The following is a 19,683-nucleotide window of genomic DNA, read 5'->3' as shown; positions in this document are numbered from 1 at the left end:
AAGGAATTCTTTTTCTCTCCTTGATTTTGCCTGGGTTACAACTGTGGTCCTGGTTAGATCAAATTTGTGACCTTCTGAATCTTCATGGACTGACATGAGAGATAGTGAGTCGTGTCTTTTGACAGCCTGGAAGTGTTCATTGCAGTCTGGTTGATAATTTTCTTTCTGTTTGTCCAACATAGTTCTTTTCGCAGTTGCTGCACTGGGTTCCGTGTATGACACCTGATCTTTGGTTTGTTTCTGTCTGCCCTTTTGGTTTTGACAGGGTCCATCTGAGAGTTGAGGTTGGCTTGTGGTTTTACGATGAAGTCACGTTGATGCAGTAGTCTTGTTGTCATTTCTGAGACATTCTGTACGTAGGGGATTGTGATTTAACATAACATAACATCAGAGTTGGAAGGGACCTTGGAGGCCTTCTAGTCCAACCCCCTGCCCAGGCAGGAGACCCTACACCATCTCAGTCAGATGGTTATCCAACATTTTCTTAAAAATTTCCAGTGTTGGAGCATTCACAACTTCTGAAGGCAAGTCGTTCCACTTATTAATTGTTCTAACTGTCAGGAAATTTCTCCTTAGTTCTAAGTTGCTTCTTTCTTTGATCAGTTTCCACCCATTGCTTCTTGTTCTACCCTCAGGTGCTTTGGAGAACAGCCCGACTCCCTCTTCTTTGTGGCAGCCCTGAGATATTGGAACACAGCTATCATGTCTCCCCTAGTCCTTCTTTTTATTAAACTAGACATACCCAGTTCCTGCAACCGTTCTTCATATGTTTTATCCTCCAGTCCCCTAATCATCTTTGTTGCTCTTCTCTGCATTCTTTCTAGAGTCTCAACATCTTTTTTACATCGTGGTGACCAAAACTGGATGCAATATTCCAAGTGTGGTCTTACCAAGGCATTATAAAGTGGTACTAACACTCCACGTGATCTTGATTCTATCCCTCTGTTTATGCAGCCCAGAACTGTGTTGGCTTTTTTAGCAGCTGCTGCACACTGCTGGCTCATATCTAAATGGTTATCCACTAGGACTCCAAGATCCCTCTCACAGGTACTACTATTGAGTAAGGTACCACATATACGGTACTGGTGCATTTTGGTTTTTTGGCCTAAATGTAGAACCTTACTTTTTTCACTGTTGAATTTCATTTTGTTAGATAGCGCCCAATGTTCAAGTCTGTCAAGATCTTTCTGTAACTTGAGCCTATCTTCTGGAGTGTTGGCTATTCCTGCCAGCTTGGTGTCATCTGCAAAATTGATGAGTTCCCCATCTATCCCCTTATCCAAGTCATTGATGAAGATGTTGAAGAGTACTGGGCCTAAAACAGAGCCTTGGGGTACTCCACTGCATACTTCCCTCCATGTGGATGTAGTTCCGTTGAGGACTACACGTTGAGTGCGGTTGGTCAGCCAGTTATGAATCCATCTGGTGGTGGTGCTGTCTAACCCACATTTTTCTACTTTATCTAGTAGTAGGTTATGGTCTACTTTATCAAATGCTTTACTGAAGTCCAAGTAAATTATATCGACAGCATTCCTCTGGTCTACTAATTTTGTCAAAGAATGCGATAAGATTAGTCTGGCATGATCTGTTTTTGACAAACCCATGTTGGCTTTTGGTTATTACTTTGTTTGCTTCTAGGTGTTCGGTGATTCATTGCTTGATTATCTTTTCCAGAATCTTCCCCGGTATTGAGGTCAGACTGATAGGTCTGTAGTTTCCTGGATCTGTTTTTTTTCCTTTTTTGAAGATGGGAACTACATCAGCTCTTTTCCAGTCCTCTGGCAGCTCCCCTGTGCTCCAGGATCTTTGAAAGATATAGTTCAGTGGTTCTGAGATCACGTCTGCCAGTTCCTTCAGTTCCTTCATTTGTCTGGTCATTGTTGTTCCTGTTGTAGTTGTTGTATTGCTTTGAGTGTTTGTATTGAAGCATCTCCGGATGAAGTTTCATGGGTATCCATTTCTCTTCAAAATTTGTATAGGTGTTTTTGTTCTGCTGATCTGGCCTCCCTGGTGTTACAATGAGATTCTGCTCTCCCAAATAGTGTGTCAGTTTTGGAAGGCAATTTTCTTTTTGCTTCTTAACTGCCACATATTTTAGCTGGGGAAGTTGGGAGGGGGTTGTTGTTGGAGCAGTAGAAAGTTAGTCATAACAACATTCTGTATTCAAGGACATCCTGCATCTGACTGCCTGAAGATTGTATCCAATTGAGTATGAAGAGTTGATTGGACAATGTGATGAACTTGTGGGTGTGGGGCAGGGCTGTGAACTGTCAACTGGGTGCAGAAAACCTGGAAGCTTTCAGTTTTGGGTTTTCCCAGCTGTGCCAACATGACATCTCTAATAAATTGGAACTTTGAGGAACCTCAAGCCTCAGAGACTTATTTTTTTTTAAAATAATTTTTTATTTCCATTTTTCAACATATTTATGTACAAACTATTATCCATCATTAATCATTAATTTTTATTTATTACTGATTCAGGCCTGCCCGACTGCCACTTCCTTACTACACAACCTCCCTCTCTACCCTCTACTACTTTCCCATCCTTCATCCCCTTCACTTTATTACTTCTTCTCCTCCTTCTCCACTCCTCCCTTCTTCCACCCTATCTAACCCTCTTATTCCCCTCCTCCTTCTCTACACTTTCCTACCTACTTTCTTCCCTCCTTCTACTCCTCTCTCCTTTTCTTCCTGAAATGGCAGTCGAGCATCCCCAATATCATTTTAAATTTTTTAATTTCATATCTTCAAAAATTACTGTACATTAATAATCAGTCCATGTATCACTTGTTTTCATTTCCCCCCTTCCCCCCCTTCCCTCCCCCAGACTTCCCAGAGCAAATACCGGATATTATAACCAACAATCACAAGCTAAAGTATACAAAATATACTTAACCTCCCACCTTGAAAAAATTTAAAACTATAGATCCCCTCACAATAAAAATAAAAAGATAGGAAAGAATAATAAAAAAAAAGAAAAGAAACAATACCAACTTCACATATTACTTCTTCTTACAGTCCATTTTTAAAATTAATCCATCTTCTCAAATTCAATTTTTTTCCCACTTGTATATTCCTTCAAATTTCATAAGTCAATTTCTCAAATTACAGTCCACCTTCTCGAACTCAAATTTTTATCACTTATATATTTCTTCAATTGCCATAACATTTAATGTCCATTCTTCTTACAGTCCATTTTAAAAATTAGTCCATCTTCTAAAGTTCAAATTTTTCCCCCCGCCCACTTGTATATTCCTTCAAATTTCATAAGTCCATTTCTTAAATTACAATCCAGCTTCTCAAATTCAAATTTTCATCACTTATATATTTCTTCAATTGTCATAAGATTTAATATTCAGTCTTCCAATACTACTCCATCAATCAAATATCAAGCAAATAATCATTTAGACTACATCCACAATATAACAGTAAACATTTAAAATCATTACATCCACATTATCTAAATTCATAAATTTCACTTTCCATCCTTCACAATTGAGTAATATCATCCCATAGATTTATACCATACAAATAGCAAATAACAAAAATCCTATAATTTATATCCTAAACAAATCAATTCCAAAAATTAACCATAATCATCCTATTCACATCTTAAACATTCCTCCCCTCTCCCATTCTATTTTCCATCATTTCCAAACCAGTTAACTTAGCATCTAACAACAAAGGATTCCCACTCTTTAAAACATTAATATAAAAATGTCTCGCTTTCATAACTGAATTAAGAAAATACTTTCTACCTCTAAAATTCACTGACAAACCCATTGGGACTTCCCATCTAAAATATATCTGATATTTCTTAAACTCATCCACCAAAAAAGCAAATTCTCTTCTGTTTCTTAACATTTTAGGAGGAATTTCCTTCATCATTTTTATATCTTGTCCCAATATCTGAAATTTATTTTTATAAAAGGCTTGCAAAATTTCATACCTAACCTTTTTAGTTGTAAAATAAATAACCACATCCCTAGGTACTCTATTTTGTCTTGCCCACCAAGAATTAACACGATAAATTCTTTCAATATTAATCTCAAAATCTTCTGGCTCCACACCCTTTATCTGAGCAAAGGCTTGCGTAAAAATCTCCTTTAAATTTTCCTTCCTATTTTGTTTCAACCCCCTCACCCTTATAGCATATTCCATTAATCTATATTGTAATATTACTCTTTCTTCATCTGCCCTATCTACCTTTGCCTTTATATCTTCCATCTTATTATCTAAGTTCCAATTGTTTTGATTTTTTTGAATTTCTTCTATTTTCCTTTGCAACTCTAAATTAGCTTTATTAAATTCTGCAAGATCATCCTGCATCTGAATACAAGAGCTTAATATTTGCGCAATTGCATCCTTTACCATTTTCATTTCCCTCTTCTGCTCTTCCACCACTTCCTTGAAATCCAACATCTCTTTGTCCATGAGACAGAATCTCATCTAAATTCATCAGCAGTGCATATGACAAATTCACTATGAGCCAAAGCTCCTCCTTTAAAAAAAAAAAGACAACAGCTACTTTGATCTGGTTGATTGTACTACAAATTTGCACACAGGGAAGGGAAAGGAAAGAATGATCTCAAAGTTCTCTACAAACAGTTAATTTAGGGTGGAAAGGGTGCAAATTTACTAACAAGGAATTCCGTTCTGAGACCAACTACATTTATAATGAAGCAGCAAGTTATAATTTGTTTAGGACACACGTCATTCTGAAAGAAAATCCACAATGGATAACTCAGTGTGAGGAAGGAAAGATATATCCCAAACAATGCTAAATTCACTAAAGAGAGCTTCAGATTTAATCCTTTATTCAGCTCTGAAGACCATTACGAGCCTTTGGGAATATTCTACTAATATTTTTTAAAGAAAAATGGGTACATTATTGTACTTCCATTTGTAGTTTGTTTAAGGGACAGAAAGATCTCATTGTGTATGTTTAGGCATTGTGAAAAAATTAATTACTCTCAGTTTAGCTGTGCCACTGAGAAATGCAAGATTTCTTTGCAAAGTAAAGGAATAAATCTTATTTAGTGTTACACAACCTTGCCAAAACATTGATCAAAAGAAGGCATTCTGATTGTGTGCAAAGCATACAGCATTAATCCTTTCCCCAGTTATTTATTACGGGGGTGGGGGGAGAGAATACAAGTACATTGTCAAATGTATCAATTTTAACAGGGTACTCTTCTAAATAATGTCGGGAATAGCATTAGTTACAACCTTGCTTATCATCAGAAACTCTGCTGATCCCCTCATGACAACTTTCTAGCTGCTCCTATCAATCTCTAAATGTCTACCTACCCAAAAAGTTGAGCAGTTTTAAATTTTGGTTAGCAATAAAAAGGCAAGCACTAGCAAAAGGGAATGCGATACTCACCATGATAAAAAGCAGTGGAAACAACTGCCACAATATGATGCAGACATTATTTAGAGGCCCTATGGCATAGCCGGCAGCTTAGCATTTATATGAAAAGCACACTGGCACCTGGAAGTGGGTAGAAAAGGCACGAGGACAATGCATGTGCTATAAACCAGTGTTTTTCAAACTTGGAAACTTTAAGTTATGTGGACTTCAACTCCCAGAATTTTCAGTCCCCACATCTTAAATTTCCCAAATTTGAGAAACACTGCTATAGACTGAGCAAGGAGGATATAAACATAGCTGCCATTTTCTATTTCTATTTTCTAACATTAAAGAATCCTTCTGGTATATTAAGGGATAACAAACACAGGGTGCAAAGAAATGTTATTAATGCTTAAATGAATCAATGGGAAAACGTAAAAGGAATATGAAATGAGACTAGTATTGTTCGAAGTTGGAAGATTAGAACCCCACATATTATTTGTATTATTGTTAACGTTGTATAAAAAAGACTTGACCCAATCAATGCACTGTCCACAAAATATGTATGTTTATATTGGAAAAAATAAAAAAAAATATTCCCCCCAAAAAGAAGAAGAATTCTTCTGGTGGAAACACAGCAGAAATAAGGGGAAGAAATGGAATATTTAGCAGAGAAGTAACTGGAAAACTACTACGTTCTTAATTATTTGTAAGAAAAAAAGAACCCCAAATCCAAAATATAATCCCCCACTTGAGAATAAGATAATTGTTCAGGAAATAATTGTCACGCATGCTTAACAGAGGAGAACTCTAGAAACAATGGTGCTCATTATACTTTTAGACTTAGCAGTGTTAACCAACTGCTTGTCATAATAAATGTCCAAGTGATGAAGATGATATTTATGGCACTGAAACATCTGCAAGCAAACAACAGAGAGCACCAAGGACTCCAAAACGCAACCCTGAGCTTCTCGTTTATTGAAAAGTCCAAGTCTTTAAATAATAATTCATTTGTCAGTTATGAACCAGATCAGATCAGCAACCAATAACAATTTCATTCTGATGTGGTTCATTTCTTTCCAAAAACTATACAAAAAGGAAAGTAAACAAAACTGAAAGCATAAAAAGAAAAAGAACCCCAATTTGAAAAATGTATCAAATAAAGACACTATTTGCAGTGCATCATTTTATTATCCACCTACAGCATCTATCTATCTATCTATCTATCTATCTATCTATCTATCTATCTATCTATCTATCTATCTATCTATCTATCTATCTATCTATCTATCTATCTATCTATCTATCTATCATCTCTAAAACTCTTGTTTTCATCACCTTCAACTGGGCAAAATTATGTATCACAAGGCAATGATTTTTGAAACATCTCAAATGAACTAACTTACAGAATGTGACCAAATCCCAGGGCCCATAACTCACAAGGGAATGAAATTGGGGGAGGTGAGGGTTGCTTCAGTGCTACTAGCTGCTGCTGTGGTTATGTGAACTTCATTTTTAATGGCTTGTGCACAGTGCGCCTTAGGGAGGTTGTATGAATGGTGGGGGAAGCCTAGTGCAACTATTAAAGGGCTTGGATTGGCTGCTACCAGGTGGGGAAGGTGTGCAAGTGGCGCGGAAGTGCAGCTTGAGCACATAAGAGAGTCAGGGAGAGTCTTGAGGATGAGGGAGTGACTAACAGAGATGTGACATGAGCACAGAGGAGTTGGAGAGAGTCCACAGATAGGGAGCCTTAAGCAACTTGCAACCTTCCCTGCCAGCTTCCCCATTGACTTTATTTGTGGGGAGCTGGCAAGGAAGGTTACAAATCATAATTGTGTGACTGTGGTGACTCAGTTGCCAAGATTGCAATCATATGATTGCGGAATGCTGGGACGGCCAGGACTTCAAGGACTGGCTATAACCACCATTCTCTCAGCATCAACGTAACTTCAAATGGTTGCCAAACAGGTGGTTTGTTAACTGAGGACTACCTACATTGCCTTAGAACAGGAGTGTCAAACTGGCGGCTTGCGGGCTGCATGTGTCATGCAAAGGCCATACCCACCACAGTTCTGCAAAGGCAAAAAAGTCATGATATGTCACATGATGTGATCGAGTTTGCCACCCATGCCTTAGAATATGTTGCATTTTCAACTCTTCAAAATGGCAGTACTGATATCAATCCTTGTTTTAGGCGCTTCAGGAACCAGATAATTGCATTTCTTATTTTTAAGAAACTTAACATTAAAAAAAATCTATGCATGCCCAGGTTTTTGTTTTTGTTTCAAATGATACCGGTGTTTAAGAATGATATTAAATTACAGGAATGGCAAAAGGGGATTAGTAAATTTGTATGGATGGGCAAAAAACCAAGAATAAAATTAAAAGTAATGCAGGATATAAGGGAAAGGGGGGGTCTTAAAATGCCTAATTTAAAATTGTATTATGAAGCAGTTGTTTTATCATTAATTACTGATTGGATTAATTTAACTGAGGAAAGAGTTCTGAATATAGAAGGTTATGGTTTGTTATATGGGTGGCATGCCTATTTATTATATGATAAGAAAGTTGATAAAATATTTAAAAATAATATAATTAGAAATGCATTATTGAGGGTTTGGAGGAAATATCAATACAAATTAGATGGAAAGATTCCAATATGGGCAAACCCGAGACACATGATAGAAAATATAAATATATATCAAAAGATGGAGGTAGTTACTTATAAAGAACTTCTTTGTATGGAAAAGGGGGAGTTACAATTAAAATCTAGAGAAAAGATGGGGGAAGAAGGGAAAAATTATACATGGTTCCAATATGGACAACTACAAGCTAGATGGAAATTAGATCAAAAAATAGGTGTTAAGCAAATTGAGGATAATTTGTTAAAACAAATGAGAGATCAAGGTCAACAGCATATTAAGAGGTTGTATAATGTATTAGTAGAAATAGATTCAGAGACTGATTTGGTTAAGGATTGTATGATTAAGTGGGCACAAAATTTTCAGCAACCAATAATGTTGGAAACTTGGGAAAGAATTTGGGTGAGGAATGTTAAATTTACACAAGCGCAAAATATGAGAGAAAATTTTATAAGATGTTTTATAGATGGCATTTAGACCCCAAAAATTGTCATGTATGTATCCTAATGTACAGGCTAAATGCTGGAGATGTGATTGTGAAGATGCTACTTATTATCATATATGGTGGACTTGCAAAAAAGTTAAAGCATTTTGGATTAAAGTATGGTGGATCATGCAGAATATTTTGAAAAAGAAGATTAAGTTTAACCGCAGTTCTTTTACTAGGAATAATTATGGATTGTACAGCTATAGAGACTAAATTGATTCTGAACTTAATAACAGCCGCAAGACTTTTGATTGCTCAATATTGGAAGAAAGAAGAATTACCTACAATTGAAGAATGGACTCTTAAAGTATCAAATCTGGCAGAAATGGCAAAAATCTCTGCTTACTTGAAAGACTATACACAAGAAAAATATATTTTAGAATGGAAAATGTGGATTGATTATATTCAAAATAAGTATCAGATAAAAAAATATCAAATAGCATATGAGTAAATTTAGGAAATAATTTGTATTAGATATATTTTTGAAGGAGAGGGGAATTGAGAGTGTGAATAAGCGTGGAGAGACTAGAGATTATAATTTAGGAATTATTTTAGATTATGATTGTTAGTTTTGATACCCTGCATTTTGTTCTGGGAAGTCGGGTGGGGGTGGGGGGAAAAGGGGAAGGGAATTGGGGGGTTGAGGTTAGTGATGGAGTGATGGTTAATGTACAGGGATTATTGAAGATGTATAAATATAATTAATGTAGGGTCGGGTCTGACCAGTTGCCATTTTAGAACGGTGGGGAGGAAAAAGAGAGTAGGAGGTAGGAAAGAGGAGAAGAGGAAGGAAGAGGGGTAGAAGAGGGAGAAGAGTGTAGGGTGGAGGGAGGAGAGGAGGTAGATAAGAGAAGGAGAGGAAGGTTTGGAAAGTAAAAGAAGGTAGAAGAGGGAAGAAGGTTAAAAAGGGGGGTGGTGACTGGGCAGGCCCGACTAATTGTATATAACTGTACATTGGATGAATTATTTGATAAGATTGTAAAAATAAAACTTTTTTTATAAAAAAAAAAAAAATCTATGCATTATGTTCAATTGCAATTGGGGTATAAAATCTTCGTAGCTCAAGTTTTTGAAATCCATCAGATGATGAAACGCATCAAGATCCTCATCCCCACAATTCAAAAGTTCCCAATATCATTTGCGAGCCTCAACTTTTAGATTGTCTGTTTTACTGCTTACTCCTTCACTGTCACTGCAAGAGCAATCAATCACCCAAACTTTGAGATGGTCTTCTATTCAGTCCTCTGAGTGATTTCCTCCATTTGTGAAAAAGCACAACTAAGCAAAGAATCTTCCACTTCACTAAAATCAGCCTGTATTTTTATAAAATAGTAAACCAGTTAATATGTAGGAATTGTGCTGATGGCTCCTATTAAGGGATTACCTAAAGATTCTCACTCAGAATTTGAATATTATATCAAAATAGCCATCAGCCATCTCATTTAATGCACGATCCACAAATTGTGTAGTTAAATCTGATGTTACAATTACCAGTTCTTTACAGGAAAATCTTCTATGATCTGATTTTCTGAGTGCTAATCTACCTATCAAGTGTTTATGGGATAAACAGTCAGTTTCTAAGAATTTTTCTTTGCACATAGAATTCCAACTGAGAACAAGCTGATTCATCTGTTTTAAATAGCAGGTATCCACAATGTATTTAAATAGTCACCATAATAGTCATCAATAATTTCCTTTTACAGATTACTTGTTTAAACACATTAGGCTCTTTGTATGCTACAAGTACCTTTGGACTAAAATTAATAACAGAAATATTTAAGGATCCAGATGGTCACCGAGACCAAAGGTTAATTCGTTCTGGCTTTTGGGCTCATACTGGAGCCCATCCTCGGGGAACTTCTCTCTTGTTCATTGGGCTTTTTCACATGTTGTGGAGAAGAAAAAATTCTCTGAGGATGGGCTCCAGCACTTGCCTGAAAGCTTGGAAGAATAAACCTTTGGTTCGACTCAGATTGGATCCTGCAACATTATTCCAGGACACATATATTTGCCTTCATTCATGAGAACTATTTAAATACTACATAGTGTATTTTTTGGAGTATAAGACACACTTTTTCCTCCCCCTAAAAGAAGCTGAAAATTTGGGTGCGTCTTATACTCTGAATGTAGTTTTTCGAAGCTTTTCTTCAGCCCTAACAAGGCGCAAAGTGAAGCGATCTTCCGGCCTTTGCCTGCTCCCTCCGACTTTCAGCTGTGCTCTAGAAGCTTTTTTTCAGCCCTAAGGAGGCGCTAGCAAGTGAAGCGATCTCCATGCTTTGCCTGCTTTTCCCATTGCTTCTCTCTCCAAAGATCAGTTGTGCTTTAGAAGCTGTTTTTTATCCCCAAGCAGGAGATAAAAAGCATGCACGCTCAAAACCAGCAAACAAATGTGCTGAAGCTAACCAGACTAAGGACGCTAACCAGATGAATACCTGGTAGGCAGATTTTCCCCCCCTATTTTCCTTCTACAAAACTAAGCTGTGTCTTATACTCCGGTGCATCTTATACTCTGAAAAATATGGTAATATTTGGACACACTATGATTTATCAACCATGGTTTATAGCCTAGTTTATCTACGCCAATGTAGCATGTTCAAACCACAGATGAAATAAACTATGGCTTAGTTTATATATTAATATATATATTTATTATATATTTATATATATATATATAATATATATAATATATATATTTTAACTTATATATTAATTCATGAAATCATTATTTTGTTATATTCCTACAAAGTAGTTCAGGTGTATGTATGTGTGCATGTGAGTATGTGTGTGGGTAGGCATATGTACAAGTAGTTCTTGACTTACGATTGGTTGATTTGAAGTTCTAACACTACCATGGATGAACAAGTGTTATTAGAAAATGCTAATGACAACATAAATGACTTTTCAATTCAGAATAAAGTCTTAAAACAAGAACAATAACAAAATGGAAATCCTAAAGGACAAATTAGTTGCTGGATTTCTCTTCTTCTCTGAGCGTGCTACATACAAAAATTTATGAAATATCTTCTTTTCAGAAATGAACCTGTAAGGCTTGTTTTTTTAAAAAGCAACTGAAGGAATAGATAATAGCACTGCGTTTCATTTTAAACAGTACAGAGAAATTGCTTTTAAAAAGTCAGACTCTTCAGAATCCTTCCTTCAAATGGATCACCAACAGCTCAAAATAAAGAAAAAGGAAGCATGCCTCATTAACTAACATATAATGAACTTCTCTACCTCGTCAAGAGAAGGATGGAAACTCTTTTCAAAAAGGGTTTATAAAAAGCAGAGAAAACCAGAAATAACTCCAACCTTTCCTAAGCTGGTGTCACCAGATATTTGAGATGGAAACTTCCAAAATCCCCACCCAATTTGGCAGTTGTGCTTCCTGTGAATGATAGGAATACCCATCCTTTTGTGCAGTAGTTACAGAAAGCTGAGCTAGGAGAACTGAATGGATCATCCACCTCCTGCCTATCTGGATACTACGAAGAAGCCAGACAATCATATCCATACATTGCTAGGAAGATAGAGTTGGCTCTCACTTAGCTGGCCCTCATCCAATAAAGCCATTCTTAATATGGAATTTTGAACGTTATTACCATCGGGAAGATTTAAGGCCTCTTTTAAGGCCTATAAAAACTCCAGCTGTGTCAGTCACTGGACAGCATTTTGGAACATCAAACATGTGCCACTGATTCCAGATAATAAATGATGGAGAAAGTTTTGTTGGATGACAGTTTGCTTAGCACCACCAATCCATTCCTTGCACTGCTAAGGCAGGGAATGATGTGTGTGTTCTCATCTCATGTAGGGTAGTAATGAGACACAACGGGCTCAACTGTTATTCTTTAAAAACTGTCAAGAGTGCCCTAGAAAGTAAATAGGTACCTGAGTTCGGAGAATTTCACTTTTTGACAACTGCATGTCGCCTGTCAGCTCTTTCACCATGATGCCCAGTGGTTCCAGACGTTTGCTGAAATAATTTGTCATTTCAGCTGCCAATGCCTTCATAGGAGCAACATAAACTATCTGCAGTGAAAAAGACACTAGATTGATAAATGAGCAAAATGTTCAACCCTGAATATTCACGTCAACTGATACTTATGTAAAAAAATGAAACAGAGCATACACAGCGAGAAAATTAATAGCAGCATGTGGATTTTTGTTATTTTCAGAATAAATGCTCAGCTATTTTTAAACAAAACAATATATTTCGTTTATAAAGGCCTATCATTTTGAACATTTGTTCTGGACCTAAGTTAAATATATTTCCAATTCCTTCCACACAGGCAAGCAACATTTCCAGAACCAAAAAAGGAATTGCGAACCAGCAATCAACTAAAATAACAGGCATGGTAGCTGTATGTATTGGAGAAAACAAGAGGTCTTTGAAAATTTCTTAGATTCATATAAACATGACAATCATACATGAAGCTCTGTCAAACTACTTCACTGAATTCCTACCTTAAATTCATCCTTTTTGATAACGCCCTGCTGAACATGCTGACGGATTTCATGCAAAACTGTTAACATGGCAATGTTCGTTTTTCCGGCCCCAGTAGGTGCGCATATTAGCATATTCTCATTTGTGTTGTAGGCAGTTTCAAACACAATAGACTGGATTCGGTTTAAGCGTTTCATGCCTTTGAAAGCAAGTTGTCCAATCTGCAAGGAAAATCCGGAAAGAGATAAAAAGCACTCCAATTAAACAATGTATGAAAAAGTTACTGGTGGGCTACTACTAAAAATACTACTATGCAAATAGTAGCAAATATCTCTGAACAACAAAATGGATTATCATTTATTGACCAAGCACTGAACAATATTTATTTTTATTGTGAGGCATCGGAACTTTCAATTCAATCTGACATTTTTAAATATTTCAGCTTTTCTTCTTGGAAGAACTTTCATAGGTGCCATTCATCTCTTCTATGTTTCTTTCTTAATTCACCTCTACGCCATCATCCTGACTTACATTAAATACCTAACAAGTATCTAATTCCTCTTAAAGATTTTTGTTGTTCATATCCTATTCAGTTGCTATTGCATGCTATTTTTTTATTATATTTATATGAACACACATGCAAACTTTATACTTCACTTCTCTGTCAGCATTTGTGGAACAAACAGAAAATACTGGAGTAAATCCCAATTTGTGCTCCATGTCTACTAAATGGTAGACAGAGCAAGGATTTCAATCCCTCTTCCTTCCTGGACCCCTTCAAAGTTTAATTCATTAGATATATTCTGAAATAGATTCCATGTGTGGATGTGTGCACATGCATGTACATGCACAGAGAGGGAAGGAGGGGAAGGAGAAAGACCCACTCGCCCGGATGTCATCACATCCCATTTTTGACCTTTTGCACATGCGCAGAAAGCTCTGCGCATGCATGGAGGAGGAGTACACATGCTCTCATTTGCAAGCCGGTAGCGAAGGTAAGTGGATTTCACCCCTGCCCTGGGCTTCTACTTCAGGTGTAGCCCCAGTGCTGAGACAGAGAGCTGCTATGCAAGGTGGCCTAGATTAGACGGTGCGGGGAGATACACAGGTGGGGGGAGTGGCAATGCCCTTGTGGTCAAAAGTGTGGGCAGTCTGCCAATCGCCTGAATTTTTACCATGTAACATTGGGGGTGCTGAAATGGCAGTAACGGCAGAACCAGCTTGTAAGTCCCTTCGTTCACTGCTTTGCAAGTCTGAATGGTTGCTGAACAAATGGTAACAAGTCAAGGACTACCCATGTACCCACTTCACATCATTTACTTTTTTATAAAGCTTTTACCATTTTTCATTATAATTCTTGCAAACTGCGCACCCTAGCACCTGGCCTCTGAATTTTTGTATTTCTTGCAAAAAAAGGAAAAGAAATTGAACAATGGAAAATAGACTAATTTCAATTTGGCTTATTACAAAGTACTGCCCAAAAGCTTATTTCAGAAGTACCATCTGTCAGTATGAAACTCTATCTGGAATTTAACTTTCGGTAGCCAGTGAAGTGCAGTAGTTAAATGTCACAGGGCCTAGGAGACTATAATTCAAAATCCCTATCATGAATCTTCCAGATTTATCGTATATATCATATACTCTCTTTCAACCTATTCCATTGTTTATGAAAAAAGAAATGCAGTTGTGTATTTCTCTCATACATTATGTGCAATTAAAAAGACAGACAGTAAAAGCCAACAGCTAGCAGTGTCTGTACAATATGAAACTTTTTAGGTTTATTTGTTTTTAACAATGCTGTTTTAAAAAAATAATAATAACAAAACCCTATAATACACTAAAGCCATAATTAAACAAAACAATACTTAAAGAAAAAAATAATGGAAACCAAGAAAGAAAAGATCAAGTTAAAAAAAGCAAATAAGCTCAGTGGAAAAACCCTATTTCTGGATTCTGTACATGAGAAAGAATTTGAGTATGGATCAGCTATACTGAAATTTCAATGCACTATACTGAAATTATGGTTTTTATATATTTAAATTTAATAACCTATTAAATCATTGAATAACCTACTGGCGTAATAGGTTGCACTTACATTTAAGAATACTTGGGAGGGACATTAATATTACTTAATCAATACCCAAAAGAATATGACTACTTGCTTTATTTTATTCTAGCATCCACAGAACAACATATTGACAAAAAGGAATCTTGACTAGTGAACAGTTACATTTCTAGATCATGACAAGGCTTCAGAAAAGCTAATTAACCACCCTCCAGCTAATCATACGAATACAGCCAACATGTTGGGCTCTGTTATGCTAGATGAAAACAGCCCTGCTGCTTGTGTTGCAAAAACAATGATGCACTCCAATCTTTTCTCTATGCCATGCTTAACAGCAACAACTGTGTATGAAACCCTGGGGCATAAAACAACAGAAATGACAAATTGAAACACAAACATTAAAAACAGAAAGCAAAAGTATCTTGAGTTAGTTTTAAACCTGCTTTAAAATCTATCCACCTCCTTTTTGAGAAGGCCGCCTTTCTTCTCCCCTACATTTAGTTCAGTTGTAGCACAAACTTCATTTCATTCTTTAGAAGAAAAACACACAGGGGACAAGGGCAGCTCAAGCTCATGAGATCCAGAAAGGAAAAGGTGATCAACCTGATCTCCTCCAGATCATTTTCAATACAAAGACCCTGAGTCCCAGCCTAAAGTATTCAGAGGGGAACAGGTTGTGTTATCCTGCTGTAAGGTCTCAGGTCACATTCACAGTAAAAAGGGAAAAAGGGAAAATACCTTCATAGCATCTGTGACATAAGTGAGAATATTGCTATCACACTGTCTTTTCTAAAAGAAAGACAGACAGCTCAAAGCACTTCTCAACTCTAGTGGGGACTGGATCACTGCATAGCTGGAGGTCATCCAAGGAAAGAGGAAAGCAGGTCACTAGTACATCTCAAAGACAGATGCATATTCCATTAAGATAGCAAAATTGTAGCCAACTGAACTTAAATACACTGCTCCGTTTGATCAAAGCACATGTAAGGCTAAAAGCCTGATTTTTTTAGACAGACATTGAAACCAGTGCCATTTCTCCCACAGCTTATAATTTTTGAATTTCAAGTGCTTTCTGTGGTATTATACTTTCTTTGTTTTATCTGCCTATTGAGTGCAAAATTAAAGATATAAACTGTGTTGCTGCAAATAAAGTATAATTATGTGAGATAGAGGCAATGTGGAAAAATAACTCACAGTAAGAGTAATGTGCAAGATATAGCTTAGAGAGGTCACAGCATTTAGATATCCAAGAAAATCTAGTAGCAAGTATGTTATTTTGATATTCTTGTTTTATCACTTAGTCTAAAACATTCAGCTACTTTTTCCCATCCTAGAATAGTTTGCCATATATCTAGATAAATTAGTACATTTCAGTGTACTAATTTAAACCTATATAGCAGAATAGGAGACTTGAGGCCTCCCAAATGTCGCCAAACTATAATTCCCAATATGCTCAAAAGTGGGAGAACCTGCTATACTTTTGGAAAATATGGATAATTGCAAGTTACTTTCCCTTGATATAGATCACATTATGAAATATTGGTGTTATCTCACCTTTTTGTATGATTCTGCATAAAGTCATTTGAAGATATTCCTCCTTTAATGGCTAATTAAGGAGATAATGATAACAGCTTGCTTGTCTATCATGACACTCAAGATCAGCATTGCCCTTCAAAGATCACCTGTTTAGAAACAACTCTGAAGAATTGCAACTAGTTGGGAAAAATTATGGTATGTATTCTCAGATTTAACTAAGGGATGTAGTCAATTTACGTCTCTAATTTTATTCCTGTTATAGTTCCTCTGCTATTTTAAATGTAGATTTAATGATATTTAAACCACCTACTTTAATTCTCCTTTTGTTTCTTAATTTTATTGTGTTGGGTTACATTGTTAGCACAACTGATGGAGATACAGATATAATAATTCAGAAACACACACAGTTAAAGGGTAGATAATGTTTAAAGCTGTATATTTAAAAAACATCCAGATTTGTGCATGCATAAAACATCATAGCGCTCCAGCAGATAGAAGCTTCCTTGGTATTCCCCACTTGTTCATAGCACATACTTTATAGTTCACAATAGCAAATAGGCAAATAAGGAAGATAATAAATGGAGTAATGACATTCATCACAGCAATGCCCAGATGTGCTGATGATATTCAGTCAGTCACCTTCCACTCAGCTCTGGAAGCCTTACTGCAGAAGGTAAGTTTTCTAGGAAAGAACCCAATTTTCCTAAATATGCTTTGAGTTCCTAGAAAACGTAATTTCACAGCAACAGAAGTGCAAAATTGTCAGAAAATGCACTCAACTGGTGTGTATTTATTGCGCAATAAAACTGTGGAGCACAAAGGCCCGGAGTAAGTTCTCTACAGGCATTACTAATGGTACAGCTTCCAGCTGTTTGTGCATGAGTCACGATTAAAGCCTTCAACAATCTTACCACTTTAGGGAGCTCCACACATACTGAATAATGATTTTTCAGAGTACATATTTAATTTGCCTGTTCTCCTATGATGGGAGATAAACCACCTCCTTCAAGCTTGGTGCTACAATATCTATTTAACAAAAAGGGGGCAGAACTGACAAAGACTATTTTAAAGGGTAATTATAGCTGACAGAGGTAATAAACTTAACCCATCAAGGAGGAGTGAGGCAATTGTGAATACAAAGAACATTATTCCAAGAATAAACATTAATGTCATGGGCTCTGTTTTAATACAACTCAACTCAACTAATACAACTCAATACAATTCAGAGGGGAACAGGTTGTGTTATCCTCTGTAAGGTCTCAGGTCACATTCACAATAAAAAGGGAAGAAGGGAAAATATCTTCATAGCATCTGAAGTTTTTCTCAAGTTCTTCACTTCATACAATAACTAAACAGAGTAAAAGTCTATTAATAACATATATATGTATATGTACAAACTGGTAGAAGAATGTTATCCACCACCCTCTAGGCTTTCATCCGAATCACATGAGATACAATACTCACAGATACTGTAACATCATATGTCAGCTTCTGTGAAGACCTATGTGTACCTACAAGGAACTTGCGAATACACAGTAATAACAAACCTTGGTTTACACCTAAACTTAAGCAGCTACGACATTCCAAAGAGGAAGCCTACAGAAAAGGTGACAAAATGCTGTACAATCAGGCCAGAAATGCACTAACAAGGGAGATAAGAGCAGCAAAAAGAAGCTACTCTGAAAAGCTAAAGAATCAATTTTCAGCAAATGAACCAGCAAACATGTGGAAAACTCTTAAAAATATCACCGGCTATGGCAAACCTCCTTCCCAGGCTGAAGGTAATCAACAACTGGCAGATGACCTGAATGAGTTTTACTGCAGGTTTGAAAGGAAACTACAGCCACCTATCTCCACAACCCCCATCTCAGACACACCAACAACAGCCAAGCCTCCTACAACTGACCCCATTTCATTGGGTTCACAACCCCTAGTGATCACAGAAAAGGAAGTGCAGGACCTATTTCACAGACAAAAGCCAGGAAAAGCTCCAGGCCCAGACAAGATAACTCCTTCTTGCTTAAAAGTCTGTGCTGACCAATTGGCCCCATCTTCACCCATATTTTCAATAAATCACTAGAGATGTGCTATGTTCCTTCTTGCTTCAAACGCTCTACCATCATCCCAGTGCCAAGAAGCCCACCATCAAGGAACTGAATGACTCCAGACCAGTTGCTCTAACATCTGTAGTCATGAAAACCTTTGAAAGGCTAGTGCTTTCCTACCTGAAAACCATCACGAATCCGCTCTTAGACCCCTTGCAATTTGCATACCGAGCAAATAGATCAACAGATGATGCTGTTAATATGGCTCTGCACTACATCCTACAACATCTTGAGTCTCCAAAGACCTATGCAAGGGTCCTTTTGTAGACTTTAGTTCAGCATTCAATACCATCATTCCAGACATTCTTCTAACTAAGCTAAACCAGCTACAGGTACCGGAACAGACTTGTAAGTGGATCACAAGCTTCCTAACAAACAGGAAGCAGCAGGTGAAGCTAAGCAAGATCACATCAAATACCTGTACAATTAGCACAGGGCCCCCAAGGCTGTGTGCTCTCCCACTTCTCTCTCTGTATACCAATGATTGCATCTCCAATGATCCATCTGTTAAGCTACTGAAGTTCGCAGATGACCCAACAGTGATTGGTCTCATTCGAGACAATGACGAATCCGCATATAGACGAGAGGTCGAACGACTAGCCTTGTGGTGCAACCAAAACAATCTGGAACTGAACACACTCAAAACCGTAGAAATGGTGGTAGACTTTAGGAAAAACACCTCTCACAATACTTGACAACACAGTATCAACAGTAGAAACCTTCAAATTTCTGGGTTCTATCATATTGCAAGATCTCAAATGGACAGCTAACATCAAAAACATCATTAAAAAAGGACAACAAAGAATGTTCTTTCTGCGCCAACTCAGTAAGCTCAAACTGCCCAAGGAGCTGCTGATCCAATTCTACAGAGGAATTATTGAGTCTGTCATTTGCACCTCTATAACTGTCTGGTTCGGTTCTGCAACCCAACAAGAAAAACACAGACTTCAGAGGATAATTAGAACTGCAGAAAAAATAATTGCTACCAACTTGCCTTCCATTGAGGACCTGTATACTGCACGAATCAAGAAGAGGGCCGTGAAAATATTTG

At 37.0% G+C, this 19,683-nt stretch overlaps 1 protein-coding gene across 2 annotated transcripts in view; it reads right to left on the bottom strand.

Annotated features, from left to right (window-relative positions):
• ASCC3 (activating signal cointegrator 1 complex subunit 3) overlaps positions 1-19,683 on the bottom strand; it is a 237,592-nt gene that overhangs the window by 175,177 nt on the left and 42,732 nt on the right. For both annotated transcript variants that reach the window (XM_058174769.1, XM_058174761.1), the window contains exons 9-10: positions 12,947-13,147; positions 12,371-12,511 (exon numbers count right to left, since the gene is read on the bottom strand). In XM_058174769.1, the coding sequence (XP_058030752.1) occupies positions 12,371-12,511; positions 12,947-13,147 (342 nt within the window). The remainder of the gene's footprint in view (positions 1-12,370; positions 12,512-12,946; positions 13,148-19,683) is intronic.

The sequence above is a fragment of the Ahaetulla prasina genome, chromosome 1 (genome assembly GCF_028640845.1).
Source record: "Ahaetulla prasina isolate Xishuangbanna chromosome 1, ASM2864084v1, whole genome shotgun sequence".
NCBI classification, from domain to species: domain Eukaryota; kingdom Metazoa; phylum Chordata; class Lepidosauria; order Squamata; family Colubridae; genus Ahaetulla; species Ahaetulla prasina.
Note: the sequence above shows the minus strand (reverse complement) of the source record. Positions and strands in the feature narration are given on the sequence as shown.